This window comes from Chlamydotis macqueenii, chromosome 23 (assembly GCF_036417535.1).
Source record: "Chlamydotis macqueenii isolate bChlMac1 chromosome 23, bChlMac1.mat, whole genome shotgun sequence".
NCBI lineage: Eukaryota > Metazoa > Chordata > Aves > Otidiformes > Otididae > Chlamydotis > Chlamydotis macqueenii.
This window is the reverse complement of record NC_141578.1, coordinates 2,707,143-2,729,232: the sequence shown is the minus strand read 5'-3', so window position 1 is coordinate 2,729,232 and position 22,090 is coordinate 2,707,143. Positions and strand designations below refer to the sequence as shown.

General features: G+C 63.2%; 1 protein-coding gene across 4 annotated transcripts in view; it reads left to right on the top strand.

Moving 5' to 3' along the window:
* The window catches only part of KIF21B (kinesin family member 21B), a 39,909-nt gene that overhangs the window by 6,000 nt on the left and 11,819 nt on the right, over window positions 1-22,090 (top strand). For all 4 annotated transcript variants that reach the window (XM_086765555.1, XM_086765554.1, XM_086765553.1 and 1 more), the window contains exons 2-27: window positions 6,593-6,815; window positions 7,155-7,337; window positions 10,098-10,247; window positions 10,466-10,600; window positions 10,983-11,150; window positions 11,621-11,736; window positions 12,276-12,471; window positions 12,779-12,968; window positions 13,083-13,146; window positions 13,508-13,732; window positions 14,031-14,112; window positions 14,617-14,734; window positions 15,038-15,229; window positions 15,898-16,097; window positions 16,277-16,384; window positions 16,816-16,884; window positions 17,278-17,507; window positions 17,870-18,017; window positions 18,115-18,309; window positions 19,094-19,195; window positions 19,333-19,498; window positions 19,788-19,848; window positions 20,168-20,225; window positions 20,728-20,933; window positions 21,385-21,459; window positions 21,621-21,734. In XM_086765555.1, coding sequence (XP_086621681.1) covers window positions 6,593-6,815; window positions 7,155-7,337; window positions 10,098-10,247; window positions 10,466-10,600; window positions 10,983-11,150; window positions 11,621-11,736; window positions 12,276-12,471; window positions 12,779-12,968; window positions 13,083-13,146; window positions 13,508-13,732; window positions 14,031-14,112; window positions 14,617-14,734; window positions 15,038-15,229; window positions 15,898-16,097; window positions 16,277-16,384; window positions 16,816-16,884; window positions 17,278-17,507; window positions 17,870-18,017; window positions 18,115-18,309; window positions 19,094-19,195; window positions 19,333-19,498; window positions 19,788-19,848; window positions 20,168-20,225; window positions 20,728-20,933; window positions 21,385-21,459; window positions 21,621-21,734 — 3,774 coding nt within the window. The remainder of the gene's footprint in view (window positions 1-6,592; window positions 6,816-7,154; window positions 7,338-10,097; window positions 10,248-10,465; window positions 10,601-10,982; window positions 11,151-11,620; window positions 11,737-12,275; window positions 12,472-12,778; window positions 12,969-13,082; window positions 13,147-13,507; window positions 13,733-14,030; window positions 14,113-14,616; window positions 14,735-15,037; window positions 15,230-15,897; window positions 16,098-16,276; window positions 16,385-16,815; window positions 16,885-17,277; window positions 17,508-17,869; window positions 18,018-18,114; window positions 18,310-19,093; window positions 19,196-19,332; window positions 19,499-19,787; window positions 19,849-20,167; window positions 20,226-20,727; window positions 20,934-21,384; window positions 21,460-21,620; window positions 21,735-22,090) is intronic.

The window sequence follows — 22,090 nt, the reverse complement described above, 5'->3', positions numbered from 1 at the left end:
CACGTGCTTCGCCCAGAAGTTGCAAGGGTTCCGTGAGCTTCATGCAGCATCTTCTGCTCAGACAGGGTTGTTTTCCCAGTGGCAATCAGAGCACATCGGGGGGCTGCAGGCGTGCCTGCTTTCGGGGGGGCCGGGAAAGCCTTATCTCCAGTATGGGTGTGCCAGGACTGGGGTGGGACTGGGACACGGGGACCTCCTGGGAAAGGGAGAGACCCCGTGGGTGCGATTCACTGGCTTGGGAGGGAACGAGAGCCTCGGTACCGGGGTACAGAATTGGGAGGGGGAGCGTGCCCGTCTGTCTCCATCGGACCGGTGGCATCTCTGTCCCCTCGCAGGGTCAGGCCGACGGCCCGTCAGGCCCAGAGTCTTCTGGCGAACGATGGTTTCCTATCGCTCTCCAGTAACTGCTGCTGCTGCTGCTGAGCCGGTGGTTTCGTGGCCGTTCCCGCGCGGTCGGAGGGGAGCGGGGGCCCTGCCGGGGTGTGCGTCGAGTCGCGTGTGCTGCCACACGTGTGTTCCCCTGCACTGCTCACGCCGCTGGGGGGTTCTGGGGCTCTGCACCCCTTTGCAGTGACTGTCCTGGGTCTGTCGTTTCCAAACATCCTTGCGGTGTTTCCCAGCCTCTTCTCTTGGGCGCATCCAGGACGGAGCTGGTGGCATTGCCAGTTGTGTACGGAGGTGAAAGAGGAGCGCGGGATCCCAGAGTCGGTCTCCTGCTCCCCTCGAGAGAAGCGTGGGGACCTTGTTCCCAGCCCGCGGTGGGTCTCGGTGCAGAGCAGATGGGACGGCTCCGTGCCGGAGTGCTCCCGCCGGAGCTAATGAGCAGCACATGGCGGCTGCCAAGGCCTGATTTAAAGGTTTCCCTAAGCCTAGGAAAGCCCGGAGCAGGAGGATTAGGAGGGGGCAGGGGTGTTCTGGGGTCCAAGGCAGCGGGGTTTGCCCCGCAGGGGAATGGGATGGGCAGCTTGGAGCTGGGCACATCCATGCGGAGGATCGGTATTGGGGTCGCTTCCTCGGGGGGTGGATGAGGGGTGCAGGCCTGTCCCTCCGCCGAGCCGTGCCCAGCACGCCTCCCTGCGCGCCCCAGCTCTGGGGGGACCTGTCTGTCCCCACGCTGCCAGGCAGCTCCCTCGGGCCTCCGGTGCTGGCCCAGCCGTGCTGGCCGTGGCACCCTCTCCTTTGGCCGGAGCGCAGGCAGCGGTCGTGTGGCGCGGGTGGCTCCGCGGGCAGGCTGAGCTCGGCGCTTTCCCGCGTTGTGCTCGCTCCTGCGAGGAGGTGACATGCTGTATCTCTTCATGGGAGCGTTTCCTGGCCAGACCTGGCCATCCCCGGGGAGCCTGATTCAATTTTCTCTGATTGCTGAGCCGCTTCCCTGCCGCGGTAATTAAATGCTTAACTTTGTCTTGATTTGGATCCAAAGCAACCTGTGTGCAAACAGCCAGCCCTTGGCAGCCGGCCCTCTCCTGGGACCCGGAGCTCAGGGGGGAATGGGGCTGGGGGCATCTTTGGCAAGGGGGCAGATCCCCCCACGGGATCAAGCTGCTCTGAGCTGGGGTCTGGGGAGCCGCTGTGTGCCGGTGAGGGTGGGCAGCCTCACGCTCGCTGTGCTGGCCTGGAGATACAGGAGAACCTGCAGCCCTTTGCGCTGGTCGTACCCCGGTGATGCTGGCAGCACCCAGCTGCCTGGGGAGCAGCTTGGCCAGGTCGAGTCCCCCGAGTGCCACACGCCATCTCGCATGTTGGGTTTGCAGTGCCCGGGGTGTCCCTGATCCGCAGGGTGTCCTTGGCGAGCACAGGACGATGTTAGAGCTGCTCTCCTGGCTGCCTTGTGCTGCTGGGAGGGCTCGCAGGGGAGCGGCGAAGTGTGGGGGGCAGGTTTGGGGCAGGGGGGAGCAAAGTGGGCGGTGAGGCTGGCAGGTGGGCTGCGTGTGAGTCTGAGCCACCTGGCAGATGCTCCTGCTGCTCTGATGCTGGGGAGGCTGGAGGGAGCGCAAGCAGGGCGAACGCGAGTGATGCAGGGATGGGAGTGGGAATAGGAGCGGGGTGAACGCGGGTGATGCAGGGATGGGAGTGGGGTGAATGCAAGGGGATGTGGGGAGGGGAAACGGGGCAAATGCGGGCAATATGGGGAGCGGGGTGATGCGGGGATGGGAGCAGGCTACACACAGGTGATGCAGGGAGCGAGGATGGGAGCAGGATGAATGTGGGCAATGTGAGGAGTGGAGGCAGGTGCTGCCTGGGCTTGCCCAGCCCGCCCGTCTTGGCAGGCACACATCCACAGCAGCTGGGCTGCACGGCTGGTCGGGGTCTGCCAGCCCCAACCTCTGCCAGCCCACACCAGCGGAGTGGCCAGGACGGGGGGGGAGCACCCCAGCCCCTCACCTGGTGCCAGAGCTGCCAGCATCGCAGCGGGCAGCCTTGCCCCTCTGGAGATGGGGTGGACGAAAGCAAGTGGCTCTGAGCCTCCGGGGCTTGGCACAGAGAGGGAAAATCCCATGGAACTCTTCCACCCACCGCTCTCTGGCTCGGCTCCCTGGGAAACCAGCCCTGCCTGGCTGGGCAGCCGCCTGGGCTGTGGCCCCGGGGGTCCGCGGGGGCCCTCCCTCCCAGCGCGGTCTCGGAGGGACAGTAGCTGGGGCAAGGTTATGAAAGGCAGCTGCAGCCAGGGGGTCACCCGCACCCCCAATCTGGAGCAGCTGCTGGTGAGCGGGTGGGTGCTGGGCCTCCTTGGGGAGCGGGGACAGCCCCTGTCTGAGGTGGGCGATGCTGGGTGGTGGGTCTGGGGGAGGCTGCATCCCCTCTGCTGCCATCCCCGTCTTCTCCTGCTGGGCTGTGCCAGGTGGGACGGCCAGCCTGGCCTCGGAGGGGGGGGTTGTTTTGGCAGGGTGGGGTTGCCTGGCGGGAGCTCAGCGTGTGCCTGGCTGTGGGTGCAGGCAGCTGAGCGTGGGGGGCGTGTGGTGGCTCTCCCCGTGGGCTGTGGGAGTTGTGCTGCCACAGGTTTGGCAAAGTGCTGGGGGCCAAAGGATGCTCTGGAGCCCCTCGGGTTGTCATAGCGATGGGCTTGGAGGGGGAAACTGAGGCAGTGGGATGAGGAGGCGGGGGGACACGAGGATGTGTCCACGTCAGCCGATTTCTGCCTTCCTGTGCAAGGAAACAGCCTCCCTTTGCTGCATGGGGGGCTGGTTGGGGTCTGCTGGGGGGCACAGCCCTGCCGTGGGGATGCTGGCCGTGCTCGGCGTGGTGAACGCCGTCCCCTCCACTGGTTGCAGGGCTTGAGATGCTGGGATGGGCAGGAAGGGGGCTGCTCCTGCCGGGGTGCAGGGACCCCCGCGCCGACCCTACGAGGGCTGCCTGTGGGAGCTGGCTGCCCCACGGTGCCCGTCCAGCGCTCGGCTCCCGGCCTCGCTCGGCTCCCCCCGACCAAACGCTGGCGTAGGGCAGTGGCACTGAACAACTCGGCCTTTGTGCCGCTGAGCGAAGCTCCCTGCTCCTCGGGGTGCGGGACCCGCTCCCCCTCTTCCTCCCAGATGCTCGGTGGCCCTGGCAGCCCAGCCGTGGAGACGGCGCTTTCACAGCCTGCCAGCCCGGCAGGGAAGGGAAAGAGAGCGATGGAGAGGCTCCCAGCGAGGGCCCTTTGTGTCCCCGTGCGGCTGCGGGCTCTCCCTGGCACAGACGCCGCTCGTGCCGCCGGGTTCGGATGCTGATGCTGGAGCAGGCAGGCCGCTGCCACTCTGCCCGTCGTCGCCCCAGCAAGAGCTGCTGGTTTGGGAAGGAGCGTTCTCCACCCTTGCCTGCGCCTCTGTCTCCGTCTGCGCGTCCGTCTACCTCCCAACCCTGTGTGTTGGGTGCCCGGGGCTGGGAAGCGGCCAGGTTTGCTTGGCAGGGGTGCTCGGCCGGGACGGGGCAGCTCAAATTGCCACGTAACCATAGGAGCCTGCGCCGTGCGCTCCCAGGGGATCAGCCGGGCTCTCCGCGAGGACAGGGCACCCCAGCGTGTTTGGCTCTGCAATGGGTCCTGGTGCTGGGGGCAAGCTGGCTGGCTGGCCGGTGGCCCACGACCAGGCACGGTGCAGGTTGGCTGGCTGTGTCCGGACGCGGGTGAGGGAGCGGCTCCGTTGTCCCACAGGTTGTGCCCTGACAGCATCGCACCCGGTTCTTGGGGAGCCACAGGCAGACAGGACGTGGCCAGCATCTTTTTTTTTCAGTAGCGGCAGGGACAAGGAATGCCAGAACACGCTCAGATGGTGACTTTATGACCACCAAAATGGATGATCAGGGAAACTGAGGCAGAGCACAACAAGCACTGCCAGCTCCCCCAGTGTCACCTGGTGGGGTTGAGGACAGGGCCAAGGAGAGAGCCCGTGCTGGCTCTGCAGATGCTTCGGTCGTGTTTGGAGGAGGTATCATGGTGCCTGGGCGCGACTTGAACACCTACCTGGCCTGACCAGGGTCTCGTGTTGCCCAGTGCCTGGCGTGGTGATGTTCCTCCTGGGTGGGCAGGGATGAGACCCCCGGGTGTGGGAGAGTCAGGACAGTCGGATGCTGGGGAGCGGGAGAGGCAGCTGCACTTGGCTTAGGGAAACCCTCTGTGGTGTCTCTCGGTGGCCACGTGAATCTCCTGTGATGCTGGGTGGCATCTCTGCGCTGTCTCACGCAGGGCTGTGGCTGCTGGCACTCGTCCCTGCCGTCCTGCTCCACTTATCCCGCTCTTGTAGCAGGGAGGTCTTCAGGCTTTGCACACCCGCTGGCAGCAGCTCCCCAGGACGTTCCTGGGTGATGCTTGGCCGATTGCCTGGAGAGCAGGACCCTCATGGGGGGCTCCGGCGTCCCCAGTCACCTGGGGAGACGGGACAGCACGGGGAAGCACCCCCGTTGAGGGCTGGCACCTGGGTCCCCTCCAGCCCCCGCGGGTCCCCCGGCTGTGAGAGCCAGGGTGAATGACGGGGTCCCTTGGGTGCTCGGAGACGGCTGGGCAGCAAGGTTTGGGGAGCAGGAGTGGGGGAGACGTGGACAGCTGGGACAGCCCGGCGTGGCCAGGCTCACGGTGGGTCCCCAGATGCCCTGTGGGAAATTCGTGTGCGCGCACCGCTCCAACGCTGCTCTTCCCTTCTTCTGAACCCATATGCACATGTTTAATCACGTGGGGGGAGCGGGGGGAGGGGGGAAGAAAGAAATCTTTTGCTGAATAGCCTGTTCTCAGTTTTCTTGAGAGGAAAAAATTTTTCCAAAAATACCCTGGTTCCAGTTTGTTCCTCTGCCTGTTCCCTGAGGACACTGTCACTGGGGTGGGGTGGGAGTGGGGGGGAGCGCATCACGTTGGTCAAAAAGTAATTAAAGCTGGGGTTAATTTTCCTGGAGGAGGATGGGACCCTGGGAAGGCGACGGGAGCCAGTCTGGGGCTGAGCACATCAGAAGCTGCTGAGCTAAATATTCCCGCGGACGCGCATCGCTGTTCCCACGCGTCTGCGGCGCAGGCTCCCGGGGGGGTGAGCGGGGTGCTGGCGCTGTCTCTGCCCCGTCGCGGACACCCTGACACCCCGTCCCCCCAGACACAGAGGGCCACAGGAGATCAGAGGGGCTCGCCACCGGCCAGGCTGGCAAGGAGCCCCAACCCGCAAAGCGTCTGCTGCGGTGGCTGCGCCGGCTTGCCAGCGCTGCGGCTTCGCAGGAATTAATAGCCGTGTTTATCAAGCACCCAGGGAGGGGAGATGTGCACTCATTAGCTCTAATGAGAGCCGTTTGCCATGGCGCTTGGCTCCACGCTCCCTCTTTTTTCCATGAGTCTCCCAGGACCAGCCGGCTTCCCGCAGCCGGCACATCCACCGAAAGCCGCTGCAGGCCTAAGACGCGCCAGTGCCTGCGCCGAAGCAGGGCCGTGGCTGCGCGGGTGTGGCTGTGCCTTACCCCTATTTCTCCGGGACGAGTTGAGCGCGGTGGGTGGGGATGCGGCGAGTCGGCCGTGCGTGCCGCCGGAGCCAGGAGCCCAGCATGGGAGTCCATGGCCGGGGAAAGCCGTCGGGCTGGGCGGTGGTTGGGTTGAGGCAGTCGTTTTGGCGCTGGGACTGTCTCGTCGTGGTTTTTGCGTTTTGCATTTCACACAGTCGGATCTCGCCGCCTCTCAAATGTGCGCGGACGGCTGCGGCGCGTCCCGGCTGCCCGCCCGTACCCCCCACAGTCGCCGTCTGGGCTGCCGCGATGTATTGATCGGCTCTGCCTGGGGCGGCACGGTGAATGGGCCAGCGGAGGCGCGGGGACGCTGGCCGGCCCCATATGGGCCGTGCTGGGCCGTATGCAGCTGTTGGTGCAAGCGCAGGCTGCGAGTCGCTGCGGTACCCAGCCCTGCCTGTCGCCTCGGCTGCGGAGGTGGCGGGTGGCATCGCTGGGATGCACCAACCCCTTTCCTCAGCCACAACCGGATCAAGGTTGTCGCTGGTCGCAGGAGTTGAAGCGTCCCCTGCTCCGTTTGCAGAGGTGCTGCCGGTCCCCTGCCCGCAGCAGCCGTGGTGCCAGCGTGGGCCGTGCTCGCATCCTCGTGTCCCTCAGGCCCGAGGTGAGCCCCGAGGCTGCCCTCAGCCCGCTTCTCTTCCTGCAGGATCCGTCCCCAGCTGTCCAAAGAGAAAATAGAGGGATGTCACATCTGTACCTCGGTGACGCCCGGCGAGCCCCAGGTGCTGCTGGGGAAGGACAAAGCCTTCACCTACGACTTCGTCTTTGACCTGGACACGTGGCAGGAGCAGATCTACACGACGTGCGTGGGCAAGCTCATCGAAGGCTGCTTCGAGGGCTACAACGCCACCGTGCTAGCGTACGGCCAGGTACGGGCTCTGGGCTCTGCTGCATCCCAGGTGGTGGGGATGCTGAGGTGGCACCTGCAGAGGTGGGGGAACGTGGGGGGGTGTAAGCTCCGGGATGTTGGGGAGGACACAGAGTTGTCCCTGGACTGGGTGAGAGCTGGGTCAGGGGGTAGCTTTTTGTGGGAGGAGGAGGAAGCAGAGCTGGGGTGGGAAACCGGGAGCCGGTGTGGTGGTGGGGATCGGAGGGGCTCAGCAGAGGCGTGTGAGGAGCCTGGGGTGGCGGGGGGAGGTGTGGGGCGTAGGGGGCAGAGCTGAGCCTGGGAGGACCCAGCCAGCTCCCCCCTCGCTGCCTCTTTGCAGACAGGCGCGGGGAAGACGTACACCATGGGCACCGGCTTCGACGTGAACATCTCTGAGGACGAGCAGGGCATCATCCCGCGGGCCATCGGCCACCTCTTCAGCGGCATCGAGGAGCGCAAGCGGGCAGCGCAGAGTCGGGGCGTGGCGGCGCCCGAATTCAAAGTCAGCGCCCAGTTCCTGGAGGTGGGTGACAGCACTTCTGGGTGACGCTGTGGCCCTGCCCTGTCCTTCGCTCAGCTCCCACCTCCTGGGCTCCTTGAGTCCTCCATGTCCTGGCTGGGCCCCACCCTGGCGCGTGGCTGGTGTTCGTGTCAGGGCAGAGGAGATTCCTGAATATTGTTGACCTCATGATGACCACACATCGGGGTGGCATTTCCTTGGCTGCAGGGAGCCCCCCGCCATGGGGAAGGGGCTTATCCCTTGGTCCCCTGGAGCTTCAGGGGGCTCTGGGCTCACTCACTGCTGTTTGAGGTGAAGGGCAGTGGCTGGTCCCTTGGGTCTGGACCAGCGTTCCCAGTGAAACAAGGAGAGGAAGAAGTGCCATTCTTGTGAGGATTTGAGGAAGGGCTGTGTTATTTCCCATGTCCTTTGCTGCATCTTTGACCTTGAGAATGCTTCACTGTATCCTCTCCCACCTCTGTTTTTGGCCTCTGTTAACTACTTCTTTCCCTGGAGAGGTTTTTCTCAGAAAGCCTGTGGACCTTGCGTGTCTGCAGCAGTTGTCCTGGGGGAAAAGTGCAAAGAAGGTAAAGATTTGAATGGGCTTAAGGCCCTGGTGAGAAAACATAGGGTGGTGTTGAGCAAAGCTGAGCTCCTGAACCACCTTCATCTGGTTGGTGTCCCAATCGGGGGTACAGCCCAGAGGAGACAGGCCCCGCGCTGTGATCGTCCCTCCACGTGGCTTTGGTGGCCATCACATCTGAGTTCCTCCAGGTGGTGATGGCCCGGAGAGGGGAAGCAACACCCAAAGTCACCTCCTAGCCTGGAGGGCTGACCTCCTTGCTGGAGAAATCCTTCCCAGTCAGCTTTCCATCCCCAGAGCCCCTGTGAGCTCCCATGGCGCTGTTGTGTCCAGCCACATCCTTCCCTCCCCGCGCTCGGCCTGACCGAGCTCCTGGCTGCCTTCCCACGCATCCTCGGCCTCGTGGGGCTCCGCTCTGGGGAACCTGTGGGCTGGGATGGAAATGGGGACAATTTCCTGCCTGTTGTGAAGTCTTTCTGGAAGATGAACCTTGTCGGGCTTTCTCTCTGATGGCCCTGTTGGGGCCCACGGCATAGTCCCCCCTTCCCAGGGCTGTATGGTGGGATCCTGGCCTTCAGCCCAGTGTGTGTCCCCTCACCCTATGCGGCACACTTTCCCTTCCCTCTCTGTCCCCTGTATCTGCCATCTAGGAGATCTGCTGCTGCGCAGCTGTACTTTCCCTCGCCTCGGTTTCTCCCACTCAGTTTGGGATGAGACACCACTGCCCCAAGGAGCTGGGTGACCTGGTAGCTGGGGCTGGGACATGGGAAGGATGAACGCTGGGAAGGGGTCCCTGTGCTGCCTCTGTCCCAGGCCATCCTAGGAAGCATCTTTGCAGACCAAGAGATCCAGCGCAAACCCAGGGGCACCTGGTGGTGACAGAGCGGTGGCCTTGCCCAGGTTCACGCCAGCTGCCATGGGGATTTCCTGCAGCCTTTCTTTCTCCTCACCACCTCTGAGCTCTGACGGCTTTGGCTCTCAAAACAGCCTCCGAGGTGGTCACGCTCCCCAGGCCGGCCGTGCCCAGAGGGACACGGGACGGGGAGCATCTGCCAGACTGGGGAGGGGGCTTGAAGGCTTTCCAAGGGCCCTGTTACGTGTGGGGAGGGTAAAAGCCTGTTGCCTGATGGCCCGGTGGCCGAGGCGGTTGGAGCCCGTCGAGGGCTTTGCGCACGGGTCCACCCTGCAGCCATGGACATCAAACCAGGAGCTGCGCCGAGCCCTTATCCAGGCAACCCAGGGAGGGCTTTGTGGCCATAATGGCTCTCCTGTGCCAGCGTGGGCACGTGGCAGCATCAGACGCTGGTTACCAACCCTCCCGTCGCGGCAGCAGTAGAGGATTTGGCCCTGCTGATCCCTGTCCTGTGACTCTCTCTGGGAGCAGGCTGTCCGAGCGGGGCTTAAACCCTTGGGGAGCCCGTTCGCCCCTGGGGCGGCCGGGGATGGATTAGCCTGATCCGCACTGCTGGCCAGGAGCCTGCGGTCCTCGGGTGACCCTGCTCCCTGCGCTGGGACGAGGGTGACGCGTGGCATTGAGCGGGGGGGCAGACGGGCAGGGGTGTCCCTCCGCCCCAGGATGAGGGAAGGTGCTACAGGGAGCGTCCTCTGTCAGCTCTGGGTCCTCGGGGTTTTCCTCATCTGTCCAGCGCTCCCAGGTCCCCCTTGTCTCCTTTCCACCTGGCAGAGGTGACCTGAGGGTGCTGTGGTGGGAGAGGGGCTCCGCTCCCAGGTGTCCGCTCAGGCTCTGAAAGCATCCTGCTTCGCGCACAGCTGCGTGTGTGGGCTGGAGACAGGACAGGGTCCACCTGGGACCAACCCAGCCTGCAGCTCAGAGCTTCGCAGGGGCAGACAGGCACATGTATGCACGCTTGTGCACACGTGTGCACACGCACCGTCCCTTCCGGGCAGCCTGTCCCAGCTGGGTACCCGTTGTGATCTCGCCTCTGCGTTGTCTCCTATCTGCTTGCACGTGCTTGTGCGTCCTCTCCTACGCTTGCACACGCACCCGCTCTCCTGGTCAGCCTTGCCTAAGCACACGCATGTGCACATACGTGTGAGCGCGCACGCACCCCGAGCTGTGCAGCCACTCCTGGCTCTCAGGACCGCGGCAGCAGGGTGGCAGAGGGCAGCTCCCGTTGATCCCGCTGTTCCGGGCTCTGGCAGCCTCCTGCTCACCCCGCGTCCGCTTCCGCCCCGCTCAGCTCTACAACGAAGAGATCCTGGACCTGTTTGACAGTGCCCGCGACCCTGACGCACGCCACCGCAAATCCAACATCAAAATCCATGAAGATGCCAACGGGAGCATCTACACCACGGGGGTGACGTCGCGCCTCATCAGCTCGCAGGACGAGGTGGGTGCGGGATGGGGCAGACGCGGAGGAGGGATGGCAGCTGGGTGCCCACCACCCAGGGATGTCCTACAGCCAGGTGAGGGGGGGATCTCACCTGGGATGGGACAGAACAGCCCCAGGGTGATGCAGGGAGGGGTCGGCGTGCCTGCTGGGTGCTGTCCTGACTCCCTAGAAGGGTGCTCCAAGGTTTTGTTCTTCCCTGTCCCGTGTTGTTGTAGCTGATCCAGTGCCTAAAACAGGGGGCTCTTTCCCGCACCACTGCCAGCACCCAGATGAACGTGCAGAGCTCCCGGTCCCACGCCATCTTCACCATTCACCTGTGCCAGATGAGAGTGTGCACCCGCCCGGAGCTGGTGAGATGTGCTCCTGCCTCACGGCTGGGCTGCTCCTGGGTCTGATACCCAGGCACCGTGCAAGGGTCCCTTGGAAAGGGGAGAGGGCGTGAAGTCTTGCAAGGAGAAGCAGGGCTTCATGTTGTTCTTTCCAGTCGTAGCCAGCGTTAGCATTTAATGGGAGCTGAGGTCTGGCCTGGAGCAGCCCCATCCAAGGCAGGGATGGTCTGGCCCAAGGGATGACCCAGAGCAAGCTGCTGTTGGGATCCTCTCCCCCATCCTTGAGGGGCTGGATGCGGAGGGTGAATGCTCAGGCTTTTGCTGACGTCTGAGTGTGGCCAAGGGAGCTCCTGCCCGCTCTGGGTCTGTGGTGGTGACCTTCTCCATGTGTGCCTGGCCACAGGTGAACGGGGAGGTGAGCACTCTCCTGGACGGAGCCCAGCCCACCACCGAGTACGAGACCCTCACGGCCAAGTTTCACTTCGTAGACCTGGCTGGCTCAGAGAGGCTGAAGCGAACAGGCGCTACTGGCGAGAGAGCAAAGGAAGGCATCTCCATCAACTGTGGGCTGGTATGGCGCCGGGCGCCGGCGTGCAGTGGGAGGGGGAAGGCAGGGCTTTGCCTGGGGCGGGGCTGGGACACCTTTTGGTCCTGCTTGGAGCTGCTCTGGGCTGCTGGGGCTGCTGCTGTCTCTGCTGGGGTTGGTGCTACCTGGCCCTTCAGGCAGGAACATGCAGGGTCCAAAATGCAGCTCTGCTGCTGAGGGCAGGACTGTGGGGAGGGGTACAGCTGGGCACAAGGGTGCAAGTCTCCAAAAGGCTGAGGTCTGCTAACTTGAGCTTAAAAAAAAACTCCAGAGCACCCTGCACGTGGGAGCGGGGCACAGCCCAGGGAAGGTGGGGGGCAAATGCTGAGACTGGCAAGGGAAACCCCACGCCTCCGCCTCTTGCGCCCCAAACCTGTGCCACAGCACACGCCTGGGCCTGATGTGCGGGCTATGCAGGGGCTGGATTTGAGGGGGGCTTTCCTTTGCGTTGCTAGCTGGCCTTGGGGAACGTCATCAGCGCCCTCGGCGACCAGAGCAAGAAAGTGGTGCACGTGCCCTACCGCGACTCCAAGCTCACCCGCCTGCTGCAGGATTCGCTCGGGGGCAACAGGTAAGGAGGTCCCGGGCCGGGACTGGTCTCTGGAGGGGCCGAGGGTCTCTGGAGCCATGTAGGAGCAATTTCAGGACTCAGATGCCTGGTGGGGAGGGGATGCCCCCTGGCAGGCAATGCGTGACTTTGCAGATGGAAAGACCTTGGCTCTTCACGAGTCCCACACGCAATTAGCCAGCTTTGGTGGAGCTGGCCAAACACTCCAGAGCCCTTGCGGATCTGGGACTTGGCAGGTGGTGTTGCCTGGCATGGGGTAGATTGAATTCCCTGCCTGCTTTGGGGGTGCTTCTCCAAAGAGCCCATTCTTCCCCAGCAGTCCTGGCGTGTCTGGCCTTTGGTCGGTGCTGGGTGATGCGTGAACACCGGTCTTGCCAGTGTTCTGGCTGTGGGAGGGACTGAACCCAGTTTATTCCTTGGTTATGAAGCACAGAAGAGCGTAGGATGGGTGTCTGGGGGCACATGGGCTGTGCCGGGTCCCGGGTTTCTGGGTGCTGAGTTGGCGCGGGGTGGGGGAAACTGTCCTGACCTTCACCTCCCAGCCAAACCATCATGATCGCCTGCGTGAGCCCGTCGGACCGAGACTTCATGGAGACGCTGAACACGCTCAAGTATGCCAACCGGGCTCGCAACATCAAGAACAAGGTGGTGGTGAACCAGGACAAGACAAGTCAGCAGATCAGCGCCCTGCGGGCCGAGATCGCCCGTCTGCAGATGGAGCTGATGGAGTACAAGGCGGTGAGCGGCCGAGCGAGAGGTGGGACGGAGGTGGGAGCGGAAAGCCTCCTCCTCGTGTTGGAATTGGGGCGGTTTTAGTGGGAAAGACTCCTCTGCCTCCCTCCTTGGGCAAGTCTCCTGGGGATGCTAAGTCAGGGAGAAGCCTTGAAGCATCTCTCACCCTCTGCCTGCTGAGCTCAGACCTTCCTGCTCCTTAGATTTGTCACTGCCCCGCTTTGGTGGCTGGAGCTGCCCCCAGGGATGTGGTGGTGGGGTCCCTATGTCCCCACTCGCCCTGCACTCAGGGATTCCCCTCCTGTCCCCACAGGGCAAGCGGGTCATTGGGGAGGATGGCTCGGAGGGCTATAGCGACCTTTTCCGCGAGAACGCCATGCTGCAGAAGGAGAACAGCGCCCTGCGCATGCGGGTGAAGGCCATGCAGGAGGCCATCGATGCTATCAACAGCAGGGTCACCCACCTCATGAGCCAGGAGGCCAATCTGATGCTGGCCAAGGCAGGTGAGGCTGGGCTAGTGCGTGGCGTGGTGGGTGAGCCCAGCCAGCGTAGCTGGGATGGATGCTGCGGTACAGCCCGTGTCTTGCCTCCACCCACCCGTGCCTCTGCTCCTCCAGGTGACGGTAACGAAGCCATTGGTGCCCTCATCCAGAACTACATCCGAGAGATCGAAGAGCTGAGGTGAGCCGGGCGTGCGGGCTGGTGAGTCACCTGGAGCTACACTGGGACTGTGGGAGGCCCAGCCTTGGTGCCGGGCAGTGCTTTGGCCATTGTCGTCCTTTGCGTGGCCATTGATGGAGGCGGAGATCCTGGCAGCAGTGCCTGGTGACTGCTGACCCCCCAAAGCTGGGTCCATCCCAGTCTCTTGTGGGATCCTGGGACCCTGTCTTGCAGCGTCCTGACCTTCTGACCCAACGTGAATGGCAATGGCTTTGTGGTGACTCTGTCCTTGGCTCACATCATCCTAAAACCAGGCAAGATCCCCTCCTGTGGGGACAGTGGGATGTCCCCTTTTTGACCACATCCCATCTCCACTCCCTAGGACAAAGCTCCTGGAGAGCGAGTCCATGAACGAGTCTCTGCGTCGCAGCCTCTCGCGCATCTCTGCCCGACCCCCCTACTCCATGGGCTCGTCCCCAGCATCCGGCTTGGCCGGCCTGTGCAGTCCCGCTGCTCCGGTGGAGACGGAGGCCTCCGATGTCCTCCGACGGGCCAAGCAGGACCTGGAGCGCCTGAAAAAGAAAGAGAGGAGGCAGCGGAGGAAAAGGTGAAGGCAGCTGCTGTGCAGTGCTGGGGAGGGGGAGGCTGTGTGTCGGTCCCTGTCTGTCCCCGTGGGGTCTGGGTACCCTGCTCCCCCCATCCGTGCTAAAGCCAGAGCACCCAGACAGAGCCCGGGCGCCTGGGTTCTCCTCCCAGCGCTGCCTTGCCCTTGCTCTCCTTTTCACCCACCACACGGTCCCAGAGGCCGCTTTCCCCAAAGCAGGAGGCGAGGGGGGGCCCCGACAGGACCTGTCCCTGGGCTCCCCCACACTGGGACTCACCAGCACCCCTCTGCTCTCCCCCAGCCCGGAGAAGGAAGCATTTAAGAAGCGGCAAAAACTGCAGCAGGACAACGGGGAGGAGACGGATGAAAATGAGGTGGAAGAGGTGAGCGGGCTTCGTGCTCGTACCGAGGGGGTTTTTGGGTGCGGAGCATTGTCATCATCCCGCGTGGGACAGCCACCGAGCCCAGCCTGGCCCTGCAAGTGAGCTGGAGGGGTCGTGGAGCTGAGGAGTGCGTGCTGGAACTGGGGGGAGCTGAATGCTCCCCAGCCAGCCCTGCTGCGGAACGAGGAGCCCGCGTCTTTTTGGGCTTGGATCCAATAAGTGTAGGTGAAGGGAGAGCTGGGCGATGCAGTGCTACTCAGCTGGGAAGGGGTGGATGCAGGGATGGATGTGGCACAGAGCTGCTCCTCTCAACAGTGTGCTCCGAGGGTCCAGGAACGGTGCTGCAGCATCCGTGGGATGCTTCCCTCCTGTGTGGGAGGCTGAGCGCTGCCGGGGGGGCTGCAGCCGGGCGCTGTGGGGTGAGCTTGGGTTTGGAGGAGGGAAGAGCTGCGGAGAGATGGACAAGGCCACACTGCGAGCTGAGGTTAAGCACTCGTCTCTTAGGAGGAGGAGGAACAGGACGAGAGCGGCTGTGAGGAAGAGGATGGCCGTGAGGATGAAGACGAGGACTCGGGCAGTGAGGAGAGCCTGGTGGACTCGGACTCGGATGCAGAGGAGAAGGGTAAAGTGCAGAGCCACGGTGCGGCCCGGGGTACGGTGGGGCATTTGCTGATGTCTCCTGGCTCTGAGCTCTGGTCCTGGGAAGGGAGAGTCCGCTGGGACACCCCGGCCGTGTCTCCTCGGGGGGGCTCGGAAAAGCAGCTGGGTTGCTGCAGGGAGTCTCCAGCGCTCTTTAGGGTGCCGCTGCTCCCCAGCAGTGTGTGTTCCCATCGGCTGCCCTCTGTCCTCTCCTTGCGCTGTGGCTCACGGGCACCGTGGTGCTCCCCCATGCCTCCCAGCCTGACTGTCTCCCACCGGCCTCCAGCCGTGAATTTCCAGGCCGACCTGGCGGATCTGACTTGCGAGATAGAGATCAAGCAGAAGCTGATTGATGAGCTGGAGAACAGCCAGCGGCGCCTGCAGACCCTCAAGCACCAGTATGAGGAGAAACTGATCCTGCTGCAGAACAAGATTCGGGACACGCAGCTGGAGCGGGACCGGGTCCTGCAGAACCTCAGTGAGAACCACCTCACCCGTGGGATCCCATCCCCGCAGCGCTGGGCCCCAGTTCCTGCTCCTGCCCAGCTGACTCGGAGCTGGAGCATCCACCTCCTGCATGCCACGCTGGCTCTGGTAGAGCTTTGCCATCCCCCTGCCTCTGCTCGAGCCCCTGGGACCCCCAAGACCCTGCTTGTCTTGCCATGGGAGTGGGACTAAGTCAGCTGAAGAGCTCCTGACCCCACTGGTGCTGGAGAGCTGGCAGGAAAGGACGGCGAGGCAAAGCCTCTTCCACCCTTGAACACCGCTTCGTGACATGTGGGAACGCTTGGGGAAACTGAGGTGCTGATGAGGCGCATGAAGACCCCAAAGGCCCCGTGGCGTAGCTGCTTTCTAGGCTCAGCAGGGCAGGATCACCCATGCACATGGCCCTAGGTCTAGGTCTAGGTCTAGGTCTGTGGCTCCTCTCAGCCCAGCGACTGAGCTGTAAGCCGCTGTCCCCACCCTGTGCTGAGCCCTAACCCTCCTCTTCCAGCGGGTGCCCCCAGACAGACCCCAGCCTGCAACAGGGCCAGAGCAGAGGCGCGAGGGAGGGGGCTGGTGGGACGGGGAGGGAGCAGTGCCCGGTGCCAGCAGGCAGGGTGTGGAGGTGCATGGTCATCGCAAGCCCTCTCCTCGCTCCCCCAGGCACCATGGAGTGCTACACGGAGGAGAAAGCCAACAAGATCAAAGCAGACTACGAGAAACGGCTGAAGGAGATGAACCGGGACCTGCAGAAGCTCCAGGCAGCCCAGAAGGAGCATGCTCGCCTGCTCAAGAACCAGTCCCGCTACGAGCGGGAGCTGAGGAAGCTGCAGGCGGAGGTGGCTGAGATGAAGAAGGCAAAGGTAACCGGACACCCTAGGGCAGGGAGGGCATCCCCTGGTCACGTCTGGCTCCCTGCTCAGAAGCGATGTTTTCCACTCTTGGTGGCAAGTGCAGGATATCATCTGTCTATCGGGTGCGTGGGTGGATGCCCTGGGACGGTGAGATGCCCACGCCGACACGCGGTACCTTCCCGTTCCAGGTTGCGCTGATGAAGCAGATGCGGGAGGAGCAGCAGCGGAGGCGGCTGGCGGAGACGAAGAGGAACCGGGAGATTGCGCAGCTCAAGAAGGAGCAGCGCCGGCAGGAGGTGAGAGCCCGCGTGCCGCTGGGCGTCCCCATGCCGGGGGGACACTGGGCTGTCTGGGAATGGATGTTTGTCCTGCTCTAACGCTCCAAGGTACTCATAAATATCAGTTGGTGAAGCTCAGGGCCCTGCTGCACCCATGGCCTCGCCAAGGGCTGTGCAGCCCCCGCAGAGCACACCTGGCTGAACAGCTCCTGGGGGCTTCCCGCAGCTCCCAGTGTGGTTGTGGGAGATGCTGTGAGCTCCTCACCGTGCTCGGCGGGGCAGCGTGCCATCAGCGCCAGCCTCGAGGCTGGGAACCTGCTGCTCTTAAAAATCAGAAGTGAGACCGTTGATGCCGAAGTAACTGCTCCGAATTCCGGTGGTGGGAACCCCGGCACTGGAACCTGGGGTCTCTGGGCAGGACCCCAGGGATCCCTCTCTCCCTTGTGCAGTTTCAGATCCGGGCTCTGGAGTCTCAGAAGCGACAGCAGGAAATAGTGCTGCGGAGGAAAACCCAGGAGGTGAGGGGCGGGATGAGGGGTTGCCTTCACGTAGCCCCCAGCCCCCATGGGGGTCCTGGCCCCAGCGCTTGGCTCGGAGACACTCTGTCCTCCAGACAGGGCCAGTGATGGCAGGGGGTTTCCCAAAAGAGTGGGGGGTTTTGGTGGCTCAGTAACCAGGTGGGAGTTGGTTGCAGGCAGCAGAGGAATTGCCAACCTCCTGGGGCAGCTGAGCCCGGCGGCAGGGGATGGGTTGTGAGGGAGCGGGGAGACCCACAGGACACAAATGGCCCTGGGGCTTTGGGACTCCAGAGCTGCCGCTCCTGGTCCTGTGGAGACCTGGGGGTGATGGCAACAGGTTTGGGCTGAGGACAACCCGTCTGACACCCTCTCCTCTGCCCCTCCTCTGGGCAGGTCTCGGCGCTGCGCCGGCTCGCCAAGCCCATGTCAGACCGGGTCGCAGGCAGGACGAGCCAGAAGCCAGCCATGCTGGACTCAGGCGCGGAGGTCTCGGCCAGCACCACCTCCTCCGAGCCCGAGTCCGGCGCTCGCTCCGTCTCCAGCATCGTGCGCCAATGGAACAGGAAAATCAACAACTTCCTGGGAGACCCTTCGTCGTCCGTGAATGGGGCTCGGCCCGCCAGGTCAGGGCAGGGGCTGCGAGGACGGGTGACGAGGCGTCCCAGGACTCCCATGTCTGGCTTTTGGCTGGTGGCAGAGGTTGAACACCAGCTTCTTATTGTGCATTTGGCTCGTGTTAAACCACTGACCCAGTGACAGGCTGTGCTGGCAGCGTGTGGCTGACTGTCACCTGGGCTTGAGCCCAGTGCTGGCCTTCCACAAGCATTAAACGCCACGGCACAAACCCTGCTGGGCTCATCTCTTGTCCCTCTCCTTGCTAAGGGGTGGCGGAAAAGTTGGGCAATCCAGAAACGATGCAGATGCCTCCTCCGCTCCAGGCATCCTTTTGGGTTACCCATGTGCTTCTTCTCCCCTCCGGCTGCAGGAAGAAGTTCCCCAAGAAAGGGACGAGCCAGACCTTCAGCAAAGCCGCCCGCCTCAAGTGGCAGTCGCTGGAGCGGCGCATCTTCGACATCGTCATGCAGAGGATGACCATCGTCAACTTGGAGGCTGACATGGAGCGCCTCATCAAGGTGACGGTGGCGCTGGGGACAGAGAGGGCTGGGTGCGGGGTGTGGGGCAAGGGGACAGCCGTGCCAATAGTGCCAATCCCCCTCTCTTTTCCCCCAGAAACGCGAGGAGCTGGCGCTGCTGCAGGAAGCGTTGCTGGGCAAGAGGGCGAAGCTACAGGCAGAGAGCCCCAAGGAGCAGAAGGGGCTGCAGGAGCTGAACGAGGAGATCGAGGTGCTAGGGGCCAACATCGACTACATCAACGACAGCATTTCCGACTGCCAGGCCACCATCATGCAGATCGAGGAGACCAAGGTGGGCGGCCGGACTGGGCCCAGCTGGCAGGGTGGGAGCAGGAACATCCCTCGGAGGAGAGGGTGTCCTTGGGAATGGCCAGGCCGGCCGTCCTGGAGTCCTCCTCCAAGCCATGCCGCATACTCTGTGGGGCTGCACCCACACAGTCGCTTCTCATTAGGTGTCTAATTGTGGAGAGGAGTGCCACCAGGTCCTTGCACATCCATGGATAGGCTGCTGGTGCCTCGCACCCCACCACTCCAGCATGTAGGGAAGCCGCAGCCCCCGTCCTGCCCATGGTGGTGGTCACGTACATGTACTGGAAATAGCCCGGGGAGAACTGACTTTTTTTCCAGCAGGTTTAGACACCGGGCACGCCTTGGAGGTGCTGCGTGGCCCCTGGCTCCCCTCTAGCAGCTGCAGCCTTGGCTGAAGGCCGTATGCTGTCCCTGGTTGTCACCTAGATTCTCAGGGAAGAAAGGACTGTTGTTAATTCACCTTTGGGCTGGTGACCTGATCTACTGTGGATTTGGGCGAGGCTGGTGTTTGCAGATTAGTGTCCAATTACGTGTTGGCACCAGGATTCCTGTAGCAACACAGAAGCCCTTCAGGTTGCGTTGGCCGTCTCCATGGCCAGATCGCCGCCGTAGCCACTTGGGCAGACTGAGGAGAGCGAGTGTTGGGGCTGGGTGATGCTGGCAGGACGGTGGTGATGCTGTACTGGCTGCGATGCCCGTTCTGCCCATCCCATGCCCAGCGGCAAAGCTCCCCCACTGCATCCAACACCCATCCCTCCATGTTTCAGGAGGAGCTGGACTCCACGGACACCTCGGTGGTGATCAGCTCCTGCTCCTTGGCCGAAGCCCGGCTCCTGCTGGACAACTTTCTGAAGGCCTCCATCGACAAGGTGCGGGGCCAAGCCGGGACCCGGATGCATTGCGGGGTTTCCCGTAGCTGGGGAGGGGAGCAGGGTGCCAGGGTGGGGATCTGGTGACGGGGACCCGAGACACCTGCCTGAGGCTCGGCGTGGCCGTCCTTCCCCAGGGGCTGCAGGTGGCACAGAAGGAGGCCCAGATCCGCTTGCTGGAGGGGCGCCTGCGGCAGACGGACATGACAGGCTCCTCGCAGAACCACGCCATCCTGGATGCCCTGCGGGAGAAGGCCGAGTCGCACCCTGAGCTGCAGGCCCTCATCCACAATGTCCAGCAAGGTGGGACCCGGGGCTGGCGCGTCCTTGGGCCGGGTGTGCTGCCTGTGGGGCGGGGTGCCCACCCATGCTGACCCCCAAAGAAGTACCTGGAGGCGCCGTGGCTGGCACCAGCGTGCCCAGAGCTGGCCCGAGGGCAATGCTGGGTGGGGAGGTGTGCTCCAGCCACCACACAACAGGGACGAGGACCGGCTGCCCTCCCCAGCTGCCCCCTCTGCTGCGTGGCTCAGATGGGGCTCAGCGCGATGGGGTCCCCTCTGCGCTGCTGATGTGCTGTTACCCTCCTGCACAGAGAACGGCTACACCAGCACGGACGAGGAGGTCTCAGAGTTCAGCCTGGCTTCAGATGGGAGGTGAGTGCCCAGCCTAGCCCCACCTGAGCTGGTGGTGGCTGGGGAGGCCAGGGGTGGGGTGGGATGTCTGGTGCCACCCATGGAACCTCACAGCTGGACATGGATGAACAAAACCCCACCTAAACTTTGCTGTAGTGCCCAGCCCTTGGGGAGGAGAGCAGAGATGTCTCTTAGACACCAGGAGGAAGTGAAGACTGGGTCATTCCTTGGAGAAAGGGTGCTGGGGAGCAGGGGGTGACCCAAGGAGTCTGGTGGGCCAGTGGCAAACAGGTCTCTGAAAGGGCACTGAAGATCCATTTTTGCTTCCTTCTCTTTGCAGCATCTCCCAGTCTTTCACCATGAAGGGCTCAGCAAGCCAAGATGACTTCAAGTTCAAGGTCAGTTGGCCTTGCTGTGTGGCTCTGTCACAGGGAACGGGAGGAGGAATGGAGGGGCATGTTGTTCAGATGATGCTCCAGGCCTCTGCTCTGTAGTCTGACCCTTGGAGAGCCGGGCTTGGCATGAGGCAGATGGCTGGACTCTGGGTGCAGTCAGCTGTAAGGTGAGGTCCTGTGGGCCTCTGAAGCACCAGAGCCTTGGGAAACATCCACCACACCAGCCGGTGCACCCCAGGTTTGAGTGAGCACCCGTGCAGTGCTGCATCCGTCGTGGGTGAAGGCAGAGGAAAGCTTGTTGTTCTGCACAGGCTGGCATGTTTGTTTAGAGTGTGGAGAGCCGGTGCTGTGATGGGCATCCCAGCACGATGCAGGGGGCACTCGAGCTCCTGTGGCCAGGGCACACGGGCTGCTCCAGCCCACAGTGCTCTGGCTGCTCCCGTTGTCCTCCCCGCGTTGTCCTCCCCCCGTGCTGCCTGTGCCTGAGCCCTCTGCCCTGCTCTAGGGAGAGCCCAAGCTCTCAGGGCAGATGAAGGCGGTGTCGGCTGAGTGTCTCGGACCCACGCTGGATGTCTCCACGAAGAACATCACCAAGTCCTTGGCATCCCTCATGGAGATCAAAGAGGATGGGGTCAGCTTCTCCATCCGAGACCCCTATTACAAGGAGAAGGTGTCGCGCACCATCAGCCTGCCCACACGAGGAAGCACCTTGTGAGCGTGAGGTGATGGGTCTCTGGGCGTTGGGAGGCTCGTGGAGGCATGGGCCAGCAGGTGGGAAGCTGTGGAGTTGCAGAGCGGTGAGGGTGAGACCAGTTCTGCATCTGTCCAGGCTTGTCTGCAGCAAGCAGTGGTGGATTTCTCCAGTGGGCCTGGGAGAGTGTCTAGGAGTATGTTGGTATCCTCTGCGGATGGAGAGCTGGCTGCTCCCGGAGGAGGGAAAGAAGGGGGGTGTGTGAGGGTCCCTGGCTTGCTGCCCTGGGTTCTTGGAGGCTTCTTGGGTTGCCACAAACCTCTGCACTCATGGGATGACTCGAGGCATCCTGTGATCTTGGGCAGCCCAAGATCCTTTGCTCTGCTGGGAAAGACAAGACATGGCTGTTCAAGATGGAGGGATCTGAGCGGGGGGGAAGGCACCCACTGTGCTCTGTTGCACTTGTTTTAGTCCCAGGCAATCTCGGGGCTCGGACACTTCGCCTCTGACGAGGAGGAAATCCTATGACCGTGGGCAACCTGGCAGGTGAGCTTGGGCGCTGGAGAAATGGCCACCTGTGCAGGGACAGGTTGGGTGGCCCAGAGAAGTGGGGAGAGATGCTGGCTGGGGCCAGGTCTTGCTGGGAACCTGGTGTGCCAAGCGAGCAGTTCCCAAGTCATGCGTCCCTCTAATCCTTCCTGGCTCAGGCCTCCAGATGTTGGCTTCACGCCTCCTTCATCCCCACCCACCCGTCCACGCAATGACCGCAATGTCTTCTCTCGTCTCACAAGCAACCAGAGCCAGGGATCTGCCTTGGATAAGTAAGTTCTGGTGGAGCGGGAGGCTCTGAGGGAGTGGGACCCATACCATCACAGCAAATGGCGTGTACTGGGTCCCACGGTGGGATGTGGGAGCACAGGACCTGGGTCGGCTCCAGCCAGCCTCCTGCCACCGTTTTCGCTCTCTGCTCTTCTCCGTGAGGGAGCAGATGCTCTGCAAGGGCCATGCTGGACCCCTGCCCCGTCCTCCCTGCTGTGTGTCCCCTCCGAGCTGGCCGCTTGCAGGAGCTCGCAGTCCCGGCCTCTGGCTAAGCCCTGCTTGGAGCCACGGCTGTGCCAGACTTGGATCACTGGAAGAGGCTATGGAGCAGGATGGGGTGAGGCGGGACGGGGTCTCG